General features: G+C 44.8%; 2 protein-coding genes across 2 annotated transcripts in view; one reads left to right on the top strand and one right to left on the bottom strand.

Moving 5' to 3' along the window:
• map1aa (microtubule-associated protein 1Aa) overlaps window positions 1-9,195 on the bottom strand; it is a gene marked incomplete at its 5' end in the record, with an annotated part of 53,521 nt that extends 44,326 nt beyond the window's left edge. The window contains 2 exons of the mRNA XM_083940103.1: window positions 5,258-5,359; window positions 8,946-9,195. Coding sequence (XP_083796229.1) covers window positions 5,258-5,359; window positions 8,946-9,195 — 352 coding nt within the window. The remainder of the gene's footprint in view (window positions 1-5,257; window positions 5,360-8,945) is intronic.
• Window positions 9,196-14,397: 5,202 nt separating this feature from the next.
• Window positions 14,398-22,037, top strand: part of tp53bp1 (tumor protein p53 binding protein, 1) — a 33,835-nt gene continuing 26,195 nt past the window's right edge. The window contains 4 exon segments of the mRNA XM_083915538.1: window positions 14,398-14,445; window positions 19,847-19,944; window positions 19,947-19,979; window positions 19,982-20,052. Coding sequence (XP_083771664.1) covers window positions 19,875-19,944; window positions 19,947-19,979; window positions 19,982-20,052 — 174 coding nt within the window. The 5' untranslated portion in view covers window positions 14,398-14,445; window positions 19,847-19,874.

Raw genomic sequence — 22,037 nt, 5'->3', positions numbered from 1 at the left:
TTTGGGTAGCAGATGTGGTTCTGTCTCTGTTTGCAATAGGAATAGTATTTACCAGTTATGCAATCAGGTAGAAAAAGAGGCCGAACGCATCGGCTATGTCTGGTGATAAATCAGCTTTTCATTAGCTTTATTATTATTTATCTGCATTTATTTGCAGATACCTGTCTCATAGAGTCACAGCCTGTCAACTCCAACTCCCTTTGTCACGTCTCAAGTTACTAATCGGACCCTAAACAATGATCACTGTTCAGAAGAGGAAGTCCGGATATCCGCTGGCGACACCGGAGAGCCTGAAATATTACCGTAAATAGTCGTCATACAGTGAGTTGATGCAGATTAACACATTCTCATCCACCTCAGATGATCACGTTTCTTTAGTGCTAATCAAAAAATTCTCAGCTGATGGAAAACATGGTAAACATTTTATCCCCAAGGCGATTTCAGTCCAAAGCAACTGGACTTGGTTATTTGTCTTGGAAGACGTTTCACCTCTCATCCAAGAGGCTTCATCAGTTCATGTACACATCTGACCAGGCTGGGACTGGGACCAGGACCAGGACCAGGACCAGAACCAGGCTGGGACTGGACCAACTAGCATGTGTGGAGATCCAGGTATTTAACCTTGAATCTCCTGGGAAGGGATTTACAATTTAAAAAGCTGCCCTTTCATCGCTTCCCAGGAGATTCAACAATCTAACTTAAAAGAACAACTGTTCACAAACGTCCTCCTGTGACTCCAACGACTCTCGTTAAGACTCAATAGAGCACTGACGAAGTCCAGAACTACTTTCCACCAATGACTGTCACTCTAACGACGGGCGTTGGTGAGAAGTAGGTTTCGACATCATCGGCCTTGTGAGAGGTTAAATACCTGGATCTCCACACAAGTTAGTTGGACCAATCCTAGCCTGGTCCTGGTCCTGGTCCTGGTCCTGGTCCAGTCCCAGCCTGGTCCTGGTCCTGGTCCTGGTCCTGGTCCAGTCCCAGCCTGGTCCTGGTCCTGGTCCTGGTCCAGTCCCAGCCTGGTCCTGGTCCTGGTCCTGGTCCAGTCCCAGCCTGGTCAGATGCGTACATGAACTGATGAAACCTCTTGGATGAGAGGTGAAACGTCTTCACAAACAAATAACCAGTCCAGTTGTTTTGGACTGAAATTGCTTTGGCGACAACAAAGTCCAAACCAACTTCCACCAACGACTGTCACTCTAACGACGGTCGTTGGCACTTGGAGCACAAAGGGTTCCAGTGACATCATCGGCCTTGTGCGAGGTTAAATACCTTATACATTATATTTGATTGACTGCATTTATCATCATTTTCAGTTTACCGGTAGACTCAGTACTTTCACATAATGTTATTTTTTTATTATTGTTGTTTATTTTTCTAGTTTGTTTACTAACGCAGTAGGTCTGGATGTGGTTGCATGGCGTTTCACAGAGTTACATAGAACGTTACGTTTCATAAGTTATAATAAGAACCTGTTGATGAGAATACACTGAAACGAGATTATGCATCTGAAGGGAGTTAGTCATCTAATTAAGTTTGAAACTAAGTGAAAAATAGATACAATTAATATTCTTAACATCAGGATGTCAGCATTGCCAGTGTGGGCATGTTAGCATGCTAATGTTAGCACTTACTGTACGGCACCATTGTGCCAATGAACATCCCACTCTTCACAGCGCCGTTAACGTGGCTGTAAGAATTTCATGTCTCCACAGAGACGTCGAGGTGCACGGATACCTCTGTCATGCAGTTTATCAGTCATCAAAGATTAAGTATGCACTAGTTTTCCCAGTGCTGGTATGAAAACACAGCATAGATGGGAATTAGTTGGAGATAATAGTTATTATGACATGATAATACTTCCTCTGATATAATAACTGAAGGGACAACCACCCGTGCAGAGCGGACTCTATAACGTGCTGTAATGCAACTTTCTGGAAAACTGCAATGCATGGACAATCTCTTACATCATATTTAATGACTTAGGTGGGGAAATGTGGACAGGTTGTGCTTGTCTGCAGCATCCACAGACTGTCTAGAGTCTAGACACATCCTGCAAATTACTGAAATACAATCCTGTAGCTGTGTGTGTGTGTGTGTGTGTGTGTGTGTGTGTGTGTGTGTGTGTGTGTGTGTGTGTGTGTGTGTGTGTCTGTCTGTCGGTGGTGCTGAGGGACACACTGTGTTTGCTCAGGCTGCTGCACACATCTCTGTATGTTCCTGCGATGCTTCCATCTCTGTGTTTATCCGCATAGTTTACTGCAGTGACGTTATTCAAGAAGTGAGATGTGTGTGTGTGCGCGTGTGTGTGCGTGTGTGTGTGTGTGTGTGTGTGTGTGTGTGTGTGTGTGTGTGTGTGTGTGTGTGTGTGTGTGTGTGTGTGTGTGTGTGTGTGTGTGTGTGTGTGTGTGTGTGTGTGTGTGTGTGTGTGAGTGTGATCAGTGAGGCGGAGTGAACAGCAATCAAAGACAAAGGGAGAGAGTAATCAATAGCATCAGTAGCATTTGCGTGGTGCTCGACTGTGATCATCAAAGCATCACACACGTGACACCGTTTGTGCCGTCTCTTTGCGCGACAATCATGTGATTATTATAACATTAACCTTCTACAGCAGGTCAGAAATCAGATTTAAAGCCTAATCACGTCTTTAGTTTTGAATTCTAAGTGTGTTTCGGACATATAACGATGCTCCCTGAAGAGCCGTAGGGTTTTTTAGTTTTTGCTTTCACCTGTGTCTTTTTAAATTTTAATATAAATTGTACTTTATATAAACTGGCCTGTTTAACTCATTGTATATTCCTGCCTTACTCTGATTTAAGACTAGATTAGGCAGCCGGTGGATGAGTGGTTAGAGCAGTCGCCTCATGTAAAGAGGCTGAAGGTCCTCGAGTCAGCGCCCGCGGGTTCAACTCTGACCAGCGGTCCTTTGCTGCATGTCTCCCCCTCCCTCTATCACCCCATTTCCTGTCTGTCCTTTCTAATAAAGGCTTTAAAAACTGCAAAAAAGAGATTGAATTAGTTAGATGCAAAACGTCCCACGAGTAAAGATTATTCTTCCCGGTCTGCCACACTGCCGTCACAGCAACACTTTACATCTGGAATGTCTTTGTAATGCAAATGAACGCATGTAAAACCATTATAAACTGTAATCTCCCGCTCTAATGACAGATGCCACACCTCTAGTTTATATGATGTTTGAGAAACCACGCTGCTGCAGAAAGCCAACATTAACCAGGTTACATGTTTAATGTTATTTACGGCTCAGACATTGTTATTGTTGTTACTTTATTAGCTGGATAACAGCCTCTTTAAATGCACTAATATGTGGTTTTCTTCCGCTAGGGTCTCGTCACCTTATAAATAACAAGATCCAACCTTAAACCCTGTCTTTTAACCTAACCCCAACCTTAACCCTTCATAGGTTCCTGCAGCTTCCTCTTGGATGCATGCTCCGTCACCTTGTTGCTATGTCTGTAATAGAGTTTGCCCCTTTTTTCAGTTTAGAGCAGCAGCCACTCAAAATGTCCGTGCACGTCCCTGTGCCTTTCAGTATGTGTGCTCAGCCTGGAGCCCAGACCATGCTTCCTGCAAACCATCTCATCTCCGTATCACTGAGTCTCCAGCAGCGCTGAGCCACTTTTCTCTGTGCTTCCGCAAAATCATCACATCAGGAGGGAGAGGAAAGACAGCAGGGCGAGAGATAAGCAGGGATAAAGGAATAAAGAGCGCGCTGACAGAGAGGGAGGCGAGGAACAGGATGAATATGTGACAAAGGTGAGACAGAAGAAAAGGATAACAATGCCTGCGATAATTGTCATTTAACAGAAAAACACGATTAATGGGAAATGTTGATTTATTCACGCGGCTGCTGCCAGGAAAGCTTGAACACAGCCAGACTCAAAATGACTGAAAAGACTGTCATGGCTGCTACAGTTGACAGGTGGTAGGAAGGTGATAAAACTGTGAAATATTCCAACTGAAAAGCACTGATCACGGGGGAAAACATGCCGGTGTGTGTGTGGTGCAGACAGAGATGTGCGATCCAGAGGAGGCGCTGCATCCTGAGTGGATCAGTAGACAATGACGTAATGTGAAATGATGCAGAGCCGGGTCCGTCTAAAAAGAATCAGATACCTTGCAAACCCCAAAAGACGGACATCTGACCTTATATGAAAGGTCCAATTACAGCGCGTTACTTTTCATAATGCATGAACAGTTAATGAGAACAGCCCGTTCAGGATTATAAGAGTTATTTACAAACGAAATGGAGCATTACTCTTCATTTAATTATGAACAAAGACTGAGAACAGCCTGGAAAGGGAGGGAGAAACAAAATCCTGCTATTTGTTGCATTATGGGAAATGTAGGATCCAGTGTATTTGGAGCTTCAACCGTACTATGGACTGTAAATCAAGATATTCAGACTCAATCTTTACCATTCTTTAACATTTGAATCTGTATCTCATACGTCCACGTTTGACACTTGTATATTACACACATCTTCACAGCACTGATGCAAACAAACTCGTCCACTTCTGCTCTTTATATAACACTACACCACCTGTGTGGGAGGATAGAAGTGCACCAAGATCGAACTGCTTTTTTAAAATCCTTCCTCAGCGAACACCATGTATTCAGACAATGCATCTCGTCTTCTGAGCTGTTTGTTTGACCCCACTAAGATGCAGTAGATGCTCGACACTTATCATGAATGTGGGTGACACAAGCGCTTTCTTTGTGAATACTACAGTAAGGCAGTCACGGTCACGGCGGTAACATCCCGGAAAGATCCACATTAACACTGGTTGCATTCACTACGCGGGGCCTGATCTGATATTCCCCCTTGCAGATAGTGTTCACATTCAGCCCGTATTGATTCCCACTCTGACATGCAGTCTGCATACGAGAGCCTGATCAATACAGGCTGCATCGGATCCCTCGCTCCCAGGGAACCGCCTTGCGCGTGTGTGGAGAAATAGGACAAAGGAGACGCAGAGAATAGAGGAAGTGTCGATGTCAATCTCAGACTGAAAGCAATCTGAGTGTCTCTCTGCACTCACAGCGGCAGACCAGCTGCATGGGAACAGCCACGGGCGATGAGATGATGGGCAGATCGGTAGCAACGCACATTAAATACCTCCGACTTGACTCCATCATCAGAATTCAGAGTCAAGCAGCAAAAAGAGACACTTATGGTCACACAAACGACTACATTCTGCAAAATACAGGACAGTAAGTTTCTACGCAGACTGACCTTTGACCTGTGAAGAGAACTGAGCGGTGTGTCTGGTCTCGAACAGCTGCAGCTCCTTGTTCAGGTCGCAGACGGTCAGATCGACGTTCCAAGACCGCAAACCTGTTAGAAACAGAACAGCATGATTAGTGTTCATCCATGGAGGAAGATACTGCACATGACGCACAACCTGACGCTCTGACAGCTCCTTTGTCTTCACAGATTCTACTGACGCACAACTGTGGCCTGAAAGTGACACTCGTCTGTTTAAACTCCAAGTGGAGAACCTTTCTAACTGATTAAAGACTGTACATTAATTCAAGTAAGAGCGCACTCCCACTGTCCGTCCGTCCCGTGCCCCGTGCTTTAGGGTCCTTGTCCCCCCCACCAGGCCCGTTTGTACTCACACTACCTGGGCCTCGGAGAATGCTTCTTGCTGCCTATACGTCATCACGCCGTAACACGTCACACGCATTGATGACGTCATGGCGATGTGTGGCTTTGTTTCCAGATCTTTCCGTAGACCTCTGAGTTTTTGTGCGTCTTGTCGACTGTTTTTGAATCTTTTTATCGACCAAATCTGCAGTAAACACTCCACCTCCGCATCACACCAACGTGAACCTTTCACCGCCATTGTTTGAAATGTCCGCGCATGGTCCCTCCTTCTTTTTTCTATGTCCCAACAGGCGCACAGGAAATGACCTCAGAACCGCTGTAGGCCTCGTGCTCGTACACGTGCAAACACGCTTTACTAAAGCCCACCTCTCCCAAACGGGCCGTGGCCGGCAACCGTGCCGCAGCTAGGGTACGGTTGCACTCACACTGGTCAAACGAACTAGACTTTAGCCGTGAAACCTGTTTGGGCACGGTACGGATGGACAGTGGGAGTGCGACCTAAGTTTAAGTGAAATTCCAGGGCAAAATCATCCCATGGTTTGTTCCGCAAATCATTACATCAAATAAGCCATTGAGACAATTAATGGAGAAATGCGGTAGAGTCGCTAACAGCCGGACGTGGCTAACAGTGATTAGCTCGGGGCAGTACAGTGAAGGCATTCAAAGGTCTTTTTTAACCACTAATTCTGCTGAAAATAACAGCAAACCTCTGCAGCAGCATGAGAAGAGTCCCTACACACACAACAAACACTGCATTTTCTCTGTTTAGTCTGTGTTAAGTTGTGCGTCAACATCCCGGTGTCGTGGTGACGCCCCTAAAAGACTTCACAGTTACTTTGCTTACTGTCCCACAAGACAAATCTGATAAGTGTTTCATTCATCAGGAGAAAAAGTGGGGTCTGGGGACGCCCATGGAATAGTTCTCGGAGACCTGTAAGTTTGTGAGTTTAGCTGGTTAAAGGTTTTCTACTCTGACACTGACGCCTGTCGTAGAACGACCAAACGGGAGGAACGCTCACTTCATTCTGCAGCAGACACCGACAAGGCTGCTTAGGATGCCGATTTTTTTGTTAATCTGCATTTTTTGTTAAACCGCTCCATCGAACAAAACAAACAACAACAACGTTTTACGACCACTTCCTTCTTCGGAGACACCTTTTCATCCATAAGAAGGCGGTAAAAGGACAATTGTGTTTTTATTTTACTCAGATCTGTTCAAACAACAGGGAACGCAGCGCTACGACGTTTTAGAAATACAATGCTTGGACCAGGAAATGGTACTTTGAAAGTGCGTTACATCGCGACTTAAAGAGCGGATAGGGTAAGGACATGTTGATGACAGTCTGTGTTCATACAGCAATAGCTTTTTGATCTTAAAAGATAACAAATCTAGCCGATCGAGTTGATTCAGTCACATTTTGAATGTTTCCAACTCTCACGCCCCTCCCCCTCTACCGCCGAGCTCCACCGCTCCCTCCCATCGAATGCTCGTAAGTGCACGTGCACCAGATTCCTGTGAACGCGCCTGTGTCTTCTCTCATTGATAAACAGCATGGAGTACACGCTACACCAGGGGTGGGCAATTCCGGTCCTGGAGAGCCACTGTCCTGCATGTTTTAGGTTCCTCCCTACACTAACACATCTGAGTCTAACAATGATCAAACTGTGACGAGCATCAGCTGCTTGATAACGAGCAAATCATTAGATTCAGGTGTGTTGGAGCAGAGAGAAACCTCAAACATGCAGGACAGTGGCCCTCCAGGACAGGAATTGCCCACCCCTGCGCTACACAGAGGTAGGCTGGCTATTTTACTCATAGATAGCAGCTGCCAACGTCGTTTAGCGTATGTTAGCTTGAGGCGTGTGCCTGTGATATTGTCGATGGGGGAGGGGGAATCTGTGGCGTGTGCGCGAACTGTGAACTGCGCTGAGTGGACTGGATGATACGGCGCGGTGGATTTTTCCAAAACAAACAACAGGCTCTAGGTGCGTGTACCAGATGATTTATGTTGTTCTATTGGAGCGTCGGAGTGTCGGCTTCAGTGAATATGATCAAACAAATGTTGCCGACTGCGACTTTAAGTACATCTTTAAGGTACTTTTACGCCGGTCTATCGCAGGACACATAGAGACGAACAGAGACAGACAACCATTCACACCTACGGGTGATTTAGAGTCATCAATGAACCGAACACCTGCACGTCTTTGGACTGTGGGAGGAAACCGGAGAACCCGGAGAAAACCCACGCAGACACGGGGACAACATGCAAACTCCACACAGAAGGGCCCCAGACGGGATTCAAACCAGGAACCCTCTCACTGTGAGGCTACAGTGCTAACCACAGCATTGCTTTAATTTGACAGGTGTAGTTACTTTTTAAATTAAGATTTAAGTGATCAGGAAAGCCCAACCTGATCACAGAGGACCACTCTCGCCCCCTCCATCACTCCATCCGGCTACTACCATCAGGCAGGCGTTTCAATGTACCACTGGCCCGGAAGAACATTTACAGGAAACCCTTCATCCCTTCTGCAACAACCATACTGAACGACACACAATGACGACCACAGCTGATACCTCAGCACCCCGTGTCTTGTCCTTATATGTCTGTGTGAACGTTTCTTGTGATTGGAGCCTTGTCTAAGAAAATGTTCTGTAACCCTTGTGTAACAGACAATAAAGTCTTATCTTATCTTATCTAATATGCCAAACACATGTTGATCTTATGAAATATATGCTGCAGTATTTTACTATTGAACTACCCAGTAGTGTTTAAAGTACCAAGAAGTGTCTCCACGTTGTCACACAACAACATTGAAATGCTGCTTACATGTTTTTAATCAGTAATAATAAACAATGAACTAACTAATTATTATCAAACTGAAGAGGACTTTCACTTAATGTTGCAAATACTTTCCTTTTGCTTAAGGAACGTTTTGAAATCAGGACTTTCACCTGCTCTGGAGGGGTTTCAGACTGGGGTATTTGTACTCTGTATTTAAGTAAAGCTTGAAAAACGCAGGTCCTTTGTTCACAATATTTCCCATTTTCCACATTTTACATAAACTGAATGATGGACTGCAGGTTGTGTCTGCACCTAAATAAAGAAAATCAGCTATCTGAAGACGGTTTGGAGAAATTGAACGTGACCGCAACGTAAAAAAACCCTATAACTCACCATGTTTGTTTGAAATAGATGTGATAACGTTTGAGTTTATGAGCAGGTTCTCAGGACAACCAGATGTTTTCAGCTGCGGTGAGTGTCTCTGCTCACTGCACCACGTCTGCTGAGCGCTCCTCTGCCCCTCTTACCTTGTGTGATCTGTTTCCTGGCGTCGTCGAGGTGATGGCTGCTGGAAATCTCTCCGATCACAATCAGCATGCGGTAGATTCTGTGCTGAGGCGCGGGTCCTGCTCGGTGCTGTCCATGGTGCTGCTGAACACACTCCGGCTCTGCTCGCTCCGCTGAGGCTGCCGTGGGGATTTCCATGGTAACAGTGCCACCCGTGGACGCTGAGCACTTTTCCATCTCCATGACAACTGCATCCGGCACAAGCACCATGACAGTGCAGGATGAGCTGGGAGGACTGGTGGGTGTGGCTCTTTGGGACGTCGCGCGTTTGATTGGATCGCTGGTTATGTGGCTATTTGATGTCACAGCATATTATTGGACAAGAGGAAAAGAGGGACATGAGAATTTATGTTAATCATGTTTTTTGTACCACACTGCTGAAGCCTGTTTGTCACTGTGACTGAAGAGGAGGAAGACAGCATCAGGTCCTGTGAATTAGGAACTCATTTTTCAGACGCAATGATTGAAAATACACAGAATTAACTTCTCAAACGTGTGAAAACATTCATAAACCTATGTGTATAAAACTGTAGTGAGCTCTAACAGCAAATAATATTCTGTTTGTGCAACCGATGCCACCTGCAGTATCTCTTATGCTCCTGAACTCTGCCAGACAAAAGTAGGGGCTGGAAACAAGAAGTCCGTGGCACATAAAGGATCTATTTATATCAGTGTCACTGCGAGTACCAGGCAATGTGCTTTGGTTACTAAACTGACACGTCTTTGTTCCTGTCGTGAGCAAAACAAGGCTTCAGCTGTGCACGGAGCGACGCTGACAACAAAGGCTCACAGTCAGCGTAGAAAACAACGTTATTTTAGGCTTCATGAGACATTTGAATGAGCTCATTCTGCAACAAAAAGGGCTGCAAGTCGACATCGTACTGGCAACACGTTGAAAACTATTAGTATTATACATTGAATGATAATTAAAGTATACGTTTGGTGATATTCTACATCTTATCGTTAAAGAACCCCCTCCAGTGAAATGTTTACATGTAGTTAATTTCACTGAGGTTCAGGAACAAGACCGTACCCCTCTCCCCTCACTAATTCCACCACTCACGCTTCTCATCTAAACAACCTGTGTCCCATTAACGCAACACCCGTGTCTCATGAACTCAACGACCTGTGCGACCATATATATATCTCTGTGTCTTACGCACTCTCTCTGGTTCGTCTCAGTTTTCCCGGGGGTTGATGAAGCAGCACACATCAAGGCGTAACTCCACTCTGAGCCACGCTCCCCGGGCAGGTGTGACATCATACACTCCTCAACCCACTTCACACCATTCATCCCCGACGATCGACCCACGGCCTTCATCCCCGGCGATCGACCCTCTCATCATTCCCTCGACCCCTCTCTTCATCCCACCTAACGCACCCTCTCCCCACCTTCTTGCAATCCCCGGCTATTCCAATTAAACTTCTCCAATATCGTACAACGGTGGGGTCTTGTTAGTGAAATGGTGTTTGTTTGTTTTGTATCTGCTACAAGACATCATGAGTGAAATGAGCAGTCAACACCAGTGCTGAGCGTTTCTGCCTTGAAGCTGCAGTGAACCAATGACAACCTCTAAATCCTGGATTCAGATGGTCAGGGTTACATCACAAACCTAAAGCCTGGCATACACTGAATGATTTGAGCTTGTATCTGACCCCATTTGTCACGCAGTGCCTCGTCTTCTGCCGTGCACGGGGGAGCGAGGAGTGACCGACTGCTCACGACCGGACGTCAGACACTCAGACACGTTAGCGTTTTTGGTCGTCTGTCATCTGGCTCTGAAGCAGCTGATGCAGAGCTACGAGTCGATTCACGGTCAGTGCCTTTTTTGTCAGCCACGGTGTGTGGGGCGTATGAACAGAATTTCTCTATGAGGGTGAAGAGTAGATGTGCTTCCAGCCCCTGTAGAGCTCCATTGTTGTCCCAAAACTATTAAAACACATTACTGAAATGTGGATTAATGCACGGCTGAAAATAGTCCCCAACAAATGCACCGTTTCCTCCTGTTTGTGTGATTCAAATCTACAGTGAGCAGCTGTTTTAGGAGTGTATTTAGCTTTTTTCATTTTCTTTATTGAAATAATGTTTTTGGATTCTTTTTATATATTTACAGCTACAGAAGGAACCATATCTCATCTCATCTCATCTTCAACCTCTTATCCGGGGTTGGGTCACCGGGCTAGTAGCTCTAGCAGGGGACCCCAAACTACCCTTTCCCGGGCGACATTAACCAGCTCTAACTGGGGGATTTTGAGGCGTTCCCAGGCCAGTGTGGAGATCTAATCTCTCCACCTGGTCCTGGGTCTTCCCCGAGGCCTCCTCCCAGCTGGACGTGCCTGGAACACCTCCCTAGGGAGGCGCCCAGGGTTCATCCTTACCAGATGATCCTGAACCACCTCAACTGGCTCCTTTCAACGCAAAGGAGCAGCGGCTCTACTCCGAGTTGAATTATGAACAACATAAATGGGGTTGTCGTGTGCATCCTCCAGCAGCATGCAGCTGGATCAGGTGCCTCTCCGCTCAAAGACAGAAAGCGCCCGGAGACTGGAGCACACTGATTGATTTTCAGCCTTTTTATTGTGCAAACAGACGTTTCAACACTGCTGTGTCTTCATCAGAGTCCAAATGCACAAAGACAAAACAACCCAGAACAGCTGCTCAGTCCTCATTGGGTAATTGATTCAGCAGGATTTCTTAATTGAGCCTTTTGTTGCATTTCATCTTTTTTAGTCCACTTGATGATTGCAGTACTTTTACTTTCTGTCCCTCTATCTTTGTAACATTTAGAGATTAGGTTTAGAGATATCTGTGTTCTTTTAATGTGATTATCACTCACTCATCTTCACCCGCTTATCGGGGTCGGGTCCTGGGGGCAGCAGCTTCAGCAGGGGACCCCAAACTTCCCTTTCCCGGGCCACATTAACCAGCTCTAACTGGGGGATCCTGAGGCGTTCCCAGGTCAGGGTGGAGATCTAATCTCTTCACCTGGTCCTGGGTCTTCCCCGAGGCCTCCTCCCAGCTGGACGTGCCTGGAACACCTCCCTAGGGAGGCGCCCAGGGTTCATCCTTACTAGATGATCCTGAACCACCTCAACTGGCTCCTTTCAACGCAAAGGAGCAGCGGCTCTACTCTGAGTTCCTCACGGATGCTGAACTTCTCCCCCTCTCTCTAAGGGAGACTCCAGCCCCCCTCCTGAGGAAACACATTTCAGACGCTTGTACCCGCGACCTGGTTCTTTGGGTCCTGACCCAGCTTTCATGACCACAGGTGAGGGTATGGAACGAAGATTGGCCAGTAGATTGAGAGCTTACCCTTCCGGCTCAGCTCTCTTTTCGTTTCTAAAAGTGACGGCCAAACTGGCCAAACTCACGCTCCATCATCCCCTCACTCGTGAACATGATCCTGAGGTACTTGAACTCCTTCACTCGGGGAAGGACTCATTCCCGGGACTAGGCCAAACCACCGGTTTCCTGCTGAGAGCCAAGGCCTCAGATTTAGAGGTGCTGATCCTCATCCCAGCCGTTGCAACCGATCCAGTGAGTCACTGACCGACGACGCCGTCAGGACCACGTCATCTGCAAACGGCAGAGGCCAGATGTGATTATATTGGTTTGGAATTCTCCTAAATTAGTCTTTCCCAAAGTTAGGGTCACCAATCAACGGAGTAAAATGCCTAACGATGCTATGATATGTGAGTTCATTTGAATTTCTTCTTTTGCTACCCTGGTGTGTTCAGCTCTGATGCTGTGTGCCACACGGTGTCCTCGACCCTTTCTCTCTCTCTTCACGTGAACCTCGACCTGCACTTGTGTTCGTGCTGTCTGGCTGAGGCAACGTTGGGGAACGTTTGGGAACCCCCCCTGTTCTAAATGATCCTACAGTTGAACAAAAGTCTCTCTAAAACACTAACTGGCTTTATAACCTTCATGACGGAGGACTGATTGCAGGACCAGTCCCAGCCTGGTCCTGGTCCTGCTCCAGTCCCAGCCTGGTCCTGGTCCTGGTCCAGTCCCAGCCTGGTCAGATGCGTACATGAACTGATGAAGCCTCTTGGATGAGAGGTGAAACGTCTTCCTGGACAAATAACCAAGTCCAGTTGCTTTGGACTGAAATTGCTTTAAAGGATAACGACGACCTGGACACATGAGAACATTCACTGGCTGATTGCAGGACTGTTGTATATTCAGATTGCATTAGGAGTGAAAATGGCAGCATGTTAAGATTCTGGCTCTGTTCCTGGTTCCTGTACAAAGGTTGTAGTGGTTCTGCTGGTTCTGCTGGTGCTGCTGGTGCTGCTGGTGCTGCTGGTGGGCATGTGACACCTCCCGCGGCGGTGATGGATCACTGTGGGGTCTACTTTGGCTCTTCTCCCTATCAAACCCTCCTCAGGACGGTGTGTTAGCGGGAGTGAGTCAGCACTCCAGTCTCAGACACCACAGAGTGTCTACTGGCCTCTGCTGCGAGGAAGGGGAGATGCAAGGGCAGATTTTTCTGTTTTCCTCAGAAACCTCCAGTGTTTGCAACCCAAAGACCCACTTACTGATTAATAATCTCAAACTATGAAATCAAGATGAGACGCTGAATAAATATTTAAATACAAGATTACAGAGTTATTTTACATAAGACATAAAGAGAGTAAATGACGCAGACAAATGCATTTTAAATCCCTTTGTGTTGCACTAATTTACTGAAGAAACTTAGTGCATGTCTCACTGACTTCATGCAATGATCAGAACCATTGCTTGTAGAAAATTACATAAAATAAAATGAGCAGACCAACACTTTTTGTTTGGATAAGAAAACTAACTTTCATTTCATCACATTTTACAAAACTACAAGTGAACTTTTAAAGTGAGCACCCATGAAAACAAAACACTTTTTAAAGTCCTGTCCCTCATCTGCATTAAAAACATTACTTTCATCTCAATGTTTCAATACAATAAATAGAGTGGTGTCATAATTATACATCTGCAAAGTCCTCTCTGTCTCTGCAACAATAGATTTAAATTGACATTAGTCATAAAATATATTCATGGATTTGCCAAAAAATGAGTGATCCATGTCAAATGTAGCCACTGAACATACTCTACTCTATTCTACCACATTTAGACACAGAAAGAAAAACAAATTCTGGTCTTTATTAAAAAAGTTATTCTGAAATAGACAAAAAAAAAACAACACTTCATCCCCATCCGTGCGCATCTAAACCCGACAAATCCAGACCCCCATCCATGTGCATGAGCTGCGTGTGCGACTCCGGGAGGAAATGAGCATGGCATCTACATTCAGAAATGCCTTAGCATCTTTACGTGCCATGCGTGTGTACTCCACACCCCGAGTCTGAGCAACAACAGAGGCGAGCGAGGAGTGAGCGATGTCGGACGCGTTATTATCGCAACCGACGCGCCAGTGAACAGAACCAGGAGAAGACCCGGACAAGACGCGTTTGGTTTCTAAGGTAAAGTGTTGCATTTGTCTCTTTGTGTGGTGAAAATAACATGATGATGATGATGAAATGCTCCCAGTGTGTGTGTGCGTGTGTGTGTGTGTGTGTATCAGTGTATTATCAGCTCCAGCAGAGGTGGCTAAGATTAGACATTTTTGGGGCAGTGGCTGCGCATTTCTTAATGTGTGTGGCAGCCCGACCTGCAGAAATGACGACGTTACGCACAACTCCGCGGTGCCAGGCCGCCGGTATAAGGTCGGCTGCAGGAGGCTGATGCCCACCAACAGCAGCATCCAACTGGGGCACTGGAAATGATATGTCCTCATCCTTTTGTGTGTGTGTGTCAATGTCACGAAAAGAGAGAGGTGCGAGCTGCGTGTGATGCCGTTTTAGCAGGATCAGGCATGGCGTTGTTGCCAGTCAGGATGTCTCCACCTCTCATATTGGGATGCTGGTCACTTATATCCTTGCATGCTGTTGCCACTTTCCTGTAAAGCAGATCTGTGGTCAGTCAGGCCCACTGGCTGCTGCTGCCGCCGCTGCTGTCTGCAGGCAGGAAACACCTTCAGGTGACTTGGAGCAGAGGGAAAAAAACCTCATGGGCTTGAAACAAAGAGATGAGCCTCTGTGGGAAATCAAAGTCAGCTTTGTTGCCAATTCTGCAGTATGTGCCAGACACACAGAGGAATCGAGCATACGTTTGACTCAGACCCACGGTGCAATAGTACAATATATATATATATATATACGATAAATGAATCATTTCTAAATGTAAATAGTGCAAGAGGAATAGGAAAACACCCAAAAATGAATGGTGCAAAGAAAACAGGAGATGAAAATGTGCAATGCAATGGACATACTGCACAATATATCATCTACATACAACTGAAACAGCAATCAAAGGAACTGATGGAGTGAAAAGTGAGTCCAGAGGTCTTGGGGGCAGAGGGGAGGGGAGGGTGTTGAGCCCTCTTACAGCCTGGTGGTGGTGGGTGAAGCTGTTGCCAGTCTGGTGGTTGAGGCTTGGAGGCGTGTGTACCTTCTCCCAGATGGCAGGAGGCTGAAGAGGTTGCGTGAGGGGCGGCTGGGGTCACACACAATGCTGGGTGCTTTGCGGGTGAGGCGGGTTCCTTATATGTCTAGGAGTGAGGGGAGCGGGACACCAATGATCCGACCGGCAGCCTTTGTGCAGATCTGTAATGTGCAGAAAATGCAAACTCTCTAAAGCATGGGTGTCAAAGTGATCCAGTAAAGGGTCGTGTGGATGCAGGTTTTCATTCCAACCAATCAAAAACACACCTGGTCCAACAAGTCAACTGTGTGAAGACAGTTCAGGTGATGGAGTAAGTCGAGTCAGGTGTGTTCTTGCTTGGTTGGAATGAAAACCTGCAGCCACACGACCCTTTACTGGATCAGTCTGACACCCATGCTCTAAGGGGTCCCTGTGATGTTTCTACTGGAAGTTTAAGTCCGTCTGTTTGATCTTGTGTCATTTGTGCGGCTCTGATTCTCACAGGATATCATCTGATACATAACGTGCCCTTCGAAAATGTAGGTTTCCTGGTGATTTAAGAGCATTTGCGCTCTCATTCGAGGTCTCCACTCTTGCAGAAGACGGTTGTGAGGTGAGGAGACGACCCCGGCAGAGTGTCAGCGTGACTTTACTTCAACCAGGCTTTCATTCCTTTTTTCCTTCTGTGTAGCAACTCACCCCCCCCCCCCCCCCCCCGCTGCCTCAAACAGACAAACGATTGCTGCTGCTTTATACTTTCTCCGCCAATACCTCTGTGATCTGCATTTGCACGGGCTGCGGTGTTACAGGAAATGTGGTGTTTCCATGGAAACTGAGGCTGTCAAATGATTATGACAAAGTGATGTTAATATTTGAAAGGCTGCCCGTTAATCTGCAGAACTGTGAGCGTCGCACTCGCATGCAAAATCCCTCTCGTCGAGCCTGTGCCTGTTTAATCTCTTTGAGCATCGACGCCGTCACACTCACAGCTGCTGATGGAGATTTCTATCTGTTGTGACCTCGACACACTCACACTTTGTGTTATTTGTAAAGTGTGAAGGGAGATTAGAGAATTAACATGCTCTAAACTGGTCGTTCAGTGTTTGTGGCCCCGATGCACGACCATAAGGGGAGACCGGGGTTGGTTGTCACGGCCTTTTACAGACAAACTAGAGGGCGCTGTTTCGTCATGTCGATACCAAGCATTTAGCGTGATGTCATGCTCATTTTTATCTGGCCATTTTGTGGACGACACAAAAAACGTCAAAGAGAAATGTTGTCATTTTTATGGGTCAAAGTAATTCAGCATGTTTTTACTCAAACACTTATTAAAAAGAGGAACGTAATAGCTTTCATTGCCCTGTGATAGACTGGTGTCCTGTCCAGGGTGGACCCCGCCTCACGCCCGATGTCAGCTGGGATCGGCTCCAGCCCCCCCCGACCCCGACAGGGACAAGAGGTTGAAGATGAATGAATGAATGAATGAATAGCTTTCATTTTTCAGTCTACTTTTCAGCCTCTATAGCTAAAGACACGCAGCCACTAGCGTAAAGCTTTGTCAACACGTCAAGTGGGGCTGGTTATCACACGTGTCCGATGTTTTATTCATAATTAATTGTTATTAAACTAATGGCTCTAAAAAAAGCTAGGTTTTTTACAATCCTGCTTCTTGCTGCCTATACGTCATCACGCCGTAACACGTCACACGCATTGATGACGTCATGGCGATGCGTGGCTTTGTTTCCAAATCTTTCCATAGACCTCAGAGTTTTTGTGCGTCTTGTCGACTGTTTTTGAATCTTTTCATCGACCAAATCTGCAGTAAACACTCCACCTCCGCATCACACCAACGTGAACCTTTCACCGCCATTGTTTTAAATGTCCGCGCATGGTCCCTCCTTCTTTTTTCTGCGTCCCAACAGGCGCACAGGAAATGACCTCAGAACCGCCGTAGGCCTCGTGCTCGTACACGTGCGCACGCTCGTGCTCGTACATGTGCAAACGTGCTTTACAAAAGCCCACCTCTCCCAAACGGACCGTGGTCGGCAAGCGTGCCGCTCCTAGACGCGGTACGGTTGCACTCACACTGGTCAAACGAACTAGTCTTGGTACATGCATGGTAGGGATGGACAGTGTGAGTGCACCCTAAGTTATAAGGATGAAAGATAACTCCCATTTCAACCCTTGCTTCCCGAAGGACTATTGTAAGATGTGAGACATAAAAAGTCAAGTGTGACAACCCACCCCGGTCTCCCCTAAACACCTCAAACCCCCATGCAGTCAGAGCGTGTTCCAGGTTTCCCTTCTGTGGAGATGTTTTTGTAAAATGAGCCTTAGTGCTGATTTAAATATGAAATGATAGCTGGGTCTGTGCAGGAGGAGTGGGAAACACAGCAGGGAGAAAGAAATCTGTGAAATCCAACACGTAGTCAGACTCAGTGAGACTTCGCTGAGGGAAATGGATGTGAAAGTTAACCTATATCTCGTTTTGCTGGAGTCCATGAAAGCTCCTCAAGGACCTCTGAAGGTCTCTGAGCTCCCACTGTGGGACGCAGTGCCCCAGATTTACTCTTTCCCACGTGATTTATGGGAGTGAAACTCCAGTTATACATCACGCAGAACCTTGAAGCAACCTTATAATTACGATTAGAAGAAAATATCAATAGTTAAAAGGGTGTTTGATGCAAAAGGACAAGAGGCAATGTGAGAACAGGATTACAGACTGTACATTAGGCTACAAACACACTTTATTTATTTAATACAATATTAAAATAATACAGGAAGAAAATCCACAATAATACAAAACTGACCGAAGCCAACAAGCAAGAGAAGAGTAAAATAAAAAAGTACTATTGAAATAATAATAAAAATACATTTATTTTCTTTTAACAATCTGGGTATTATAATAATAATAATAATAATAACATATTATATATATAATATAATAATACATTTGTTTTAGAGAGAACAAGAGAGGAGTAAAATAAATAAAAAAGGAATAATACTACTAATAATAAATGTACATATATATATATTGCTTTTTTTTTAAACAAACTATTTATTTAATACAATATTAAAATGACAACTTATAGAGAAAAATCTTGAGAATAATGCATCTGGTCTGAAGACAACAATAGTAAAGAAAATAGTAAAATAAATAAAAAAGTAATAATTTAAAAATTAATACAAATACATTTTTTAAAAAACAATCTTTATTTAATGAATAAAACATTAAAATACAAACTTTCAGGAGAAAACGTCACAATTACATATCTTTACCGAAGACAACAAGAAAGAAAAGAGTAAAATAAATAAAAAAGTAATAATTTAAAAATGAATAATAATATTTTTTTAAAAACAAACTTTAGTCATCGAATAAAACATTAAAATACAAACTTTCAGGAAAAAATAATTCTTCTTTACTGAAGACAACAAGAAGAGAAGAGTAAAATAAATAAAAAGTAATCATTAACATTAGTATTTATTTTCTAATTAACTTTATTTATCTAATACAACATTAAATAAAAAAAAATTACATCGGTAGTTACCATAGTAACACGAATCCTACAACCTTAAAACACGTCATCATTCTCATGTGACGTCGTCGCGCACAACGACCAATGAAATCAAACTTTCACGAAAAAAACGTCACAATTTAATATCTTTACTGAAGACAACAAGAAAGAGAAGAGTAAAATAAATTTAAAAGTAATAATTTAAAAATTACTAATACAATTTTTTAAAAAACAAACTTGAGTCATCGAATAAAACATTAAAATCCAAACTTTCACGAAAAAAACGTCACAATTAAAATTCTTTACTGAAGACAAAAAGAAGAAAGGATTAAAATAAATAAAAAGTAATCATTTACATTAGTATTTATTTTCTAATTAACTTTATTTATCTAAAACACATTAAATAAAAAAAATTACATCGGTAGTTACCATAGTAACACGAATCGTACAACCTTAAAACGCGTCATCAGTCTCATGTGACGTCGTCGCGCACATTGACCAATGAAATCGCTCCTGGCAAGTTTTGCCGCGAGCAGAGGAGCCGAGCTGAAGTGGGTGTGTATTCACGTATGAACGTTGTTTCATGGCTTCCGATAAAATAACTCGTAGCTGATTAAATAAATATGTTAAATAACACTTTTGCTAACGTTGTTAATTTAATCAGTTACGCTACAAAGGTCCCGTGGTGTCGAGTGTTGTGTCTGCGGAGCAGAGTGACGCTTCAGCGGGCAGCACGAGCTCTGTTGTTGGGCGAGCTAACATGCTAACATGCTAGCACCGGTGTAGCTTCAGATGAGACTCACATCTTTGCCTTTGTTGTTCGCTGCTGCTGCTGCTGCCGCTGCCCGGTTCCCTTGTCTTGCTGCTGCCTGGCTGACTACACCAGCCCCTTCTCCTGTCCTCGGCCTGACCTCATGGAGCCCGGCGGAAGTGAACTGGACTCCAGCCTGCCTCAGCCCGAGAACCCGTGTCTGATCGTGGAGGACTCCAGCCGGACAGCGTCGCCCTGGAGGACGATCCGAGAGCAGCTACCGAGCTCTGCTGGCCCGGCGCCTGTCCAGCCTGCAGCCCACCTCCCGCAGCCCGGTTCTGGTGAGCTGCAAGCTGCTTTTTTTACCTGGTTACTAACAACCAAATGCTACTTAATAGTCTCTGCTGCAGCGCTATGTATTGCATGAAATAACTGATTATATGGCGTTGTTGTTGAGCAGGGGGGGAGTAATCAAGGCATGTTAATGTATACAGCACATTTCCACAACAAGGTTATTCAAAGGGCTTTGCATAAACATAAAAATAATTGGAAAGACATGAAGATATAGAAATCCATTTAGATACAAAAATGTAAATGTATCTCAACTACCCTTCTCATTTATTTAAAACAATACCTATTACCATACACACCCTCATCACCACCCGATCCCTTTCTTTCATTCCAAGAACCAACAAAGAAATGGGGAGAAAGGCTCCTCCTGACCGGATCACTCTGCACAGTGCCATAAGATTTATTAGCTCATTTCCTCTATTCAAAAATACACCTTTGCCCTTCCTTATAAAACCATGTAACCTGTTACTAGTGTCTCCTCCTGCTCCTTTATCATCTTGCTCTGTGTGTTACTATTGTGTATGCACGGCCATTGCACGTGTGTGTTATTGTGTCGCATAGTGCAACAGGGTCTTGCTATGTCATGTAGTGGTGTTGAACATGTGTGTCTTTATTTGGTAGGTGGCATAGTGTGTGTGTGTGTGTGTGTGTGTGTGTGTGTGTGCATGTGTGTGTGTGTGTGTGTGTGTGTGTGTGTGTGTGTGTGTGTGTGTGTGTGTGTGTGTGTGTGTGTGTGTGTGTGTGTGTGTGTGTGTGTGTGTGTGTGTGTCATGTTGCATTCTGCATCAACATTAGGATGTAGCACATGGCTTTTGTTATTGTTGGATATGACAGGTCAATTGGCGATTGTTATAAACCGCAGCACGTGTGGATGGAGGGGTTTTGGGATGGGTGTGTGGACAGGTGGGTTGATGAGAGCCTCTATTATTTCCCCTTTCCAGCCAAGACATTTGAGGTCCGGTTCAGAGTCGGTGCCCAATCTTGAACCGGTTCTTCCTGTTTCGACAGCCTCAGAACCGACTCCTGGCCAGGACAACTGGTTCCAGAGCAGCACCAACCCCTTGCCGGTCTAGAACGGCACCACTTCTTGCACGCTTTAAAAAATGTTTGTGATTTCAGAATTTGTGTATTTTATTGTTGTTGTTTTTTTGTCAAAATTAACAACTTCTCTAAAGAGAAAGGTCTTCTTTAGTTTGCTTAATCAACAGAGAAACTCAGTTAAGATTAAAAAATATGTTTATTCACAGCTATGGACAATAATAATACACAGTTCCTTTCAGAAAATCCAAACAAAACAACAACAACAAAGCAACAAACATATATCATGTCTGTTGTAACGGCAGTTTTCATGGAACACAGCTCCAGCTGCAGTCATCTGATTCTGACGTTGCCTGTAAAGACATGAATCAGTGGATCATTCATTTTAACTGCAGTGTGATCACATGTAGGTAGTTTGTGCTAGGTAAGACTAGCTAACGTTAGCCACTTTAGCTTCAACAAAGGCTAACATTAACATCTTACATTCAGTGTTGATAAGAATCAAAACATGTCAGATAATTAAATTTCTTCTCAAACTAAATCATCCATTGTATTCAGGAAGAGCAGCACAAATGTGTTGTAGTCCAGCGTTGTTGTTGCTAGTCCTGTTGTTGTTGTTGTTGTTGTGATTAAAGTAGGCGTTAGCATGTCTGAGGAAACCCTCAGACGTATACAGTGACGTAATGACGTGGCTCTCTCTGGGCTCTCGAGCCTGTGGAAAACCGGGTTCTGAGAAGGTTCCCGAGTCGAACCAATAGTGAACCGTCTCCAGCACCAGTCCAGCACTAGAACTAGGTCTGGGTTGGTCGAAGTGACGTTAATTTATGTTGTGTGTGTTGTTGTAACTCTTATGTCTTGTATTGTGTGTTCTATCGGACCCCTTCGGAAACAAGATGACTGTCCATCTCAAGGGGTTATCCGTGAATGAAACTTGGAA

The sequence above is a fragment of the Echiichthys vipera genome (assembly GCF_963691815.1).
Source record: "Echiichthys vipera genome assembly, chromosome: 1".
Lineage (NCBI taxonomy): Eukaryota > Metazoa > Chordata > Actinopteri > Perciformes > Trachinidae > Echiichthys > Echiichthys vipera.
This window is presented reverse-complemented; position numbering and strand designations above follow the sequence as displayed.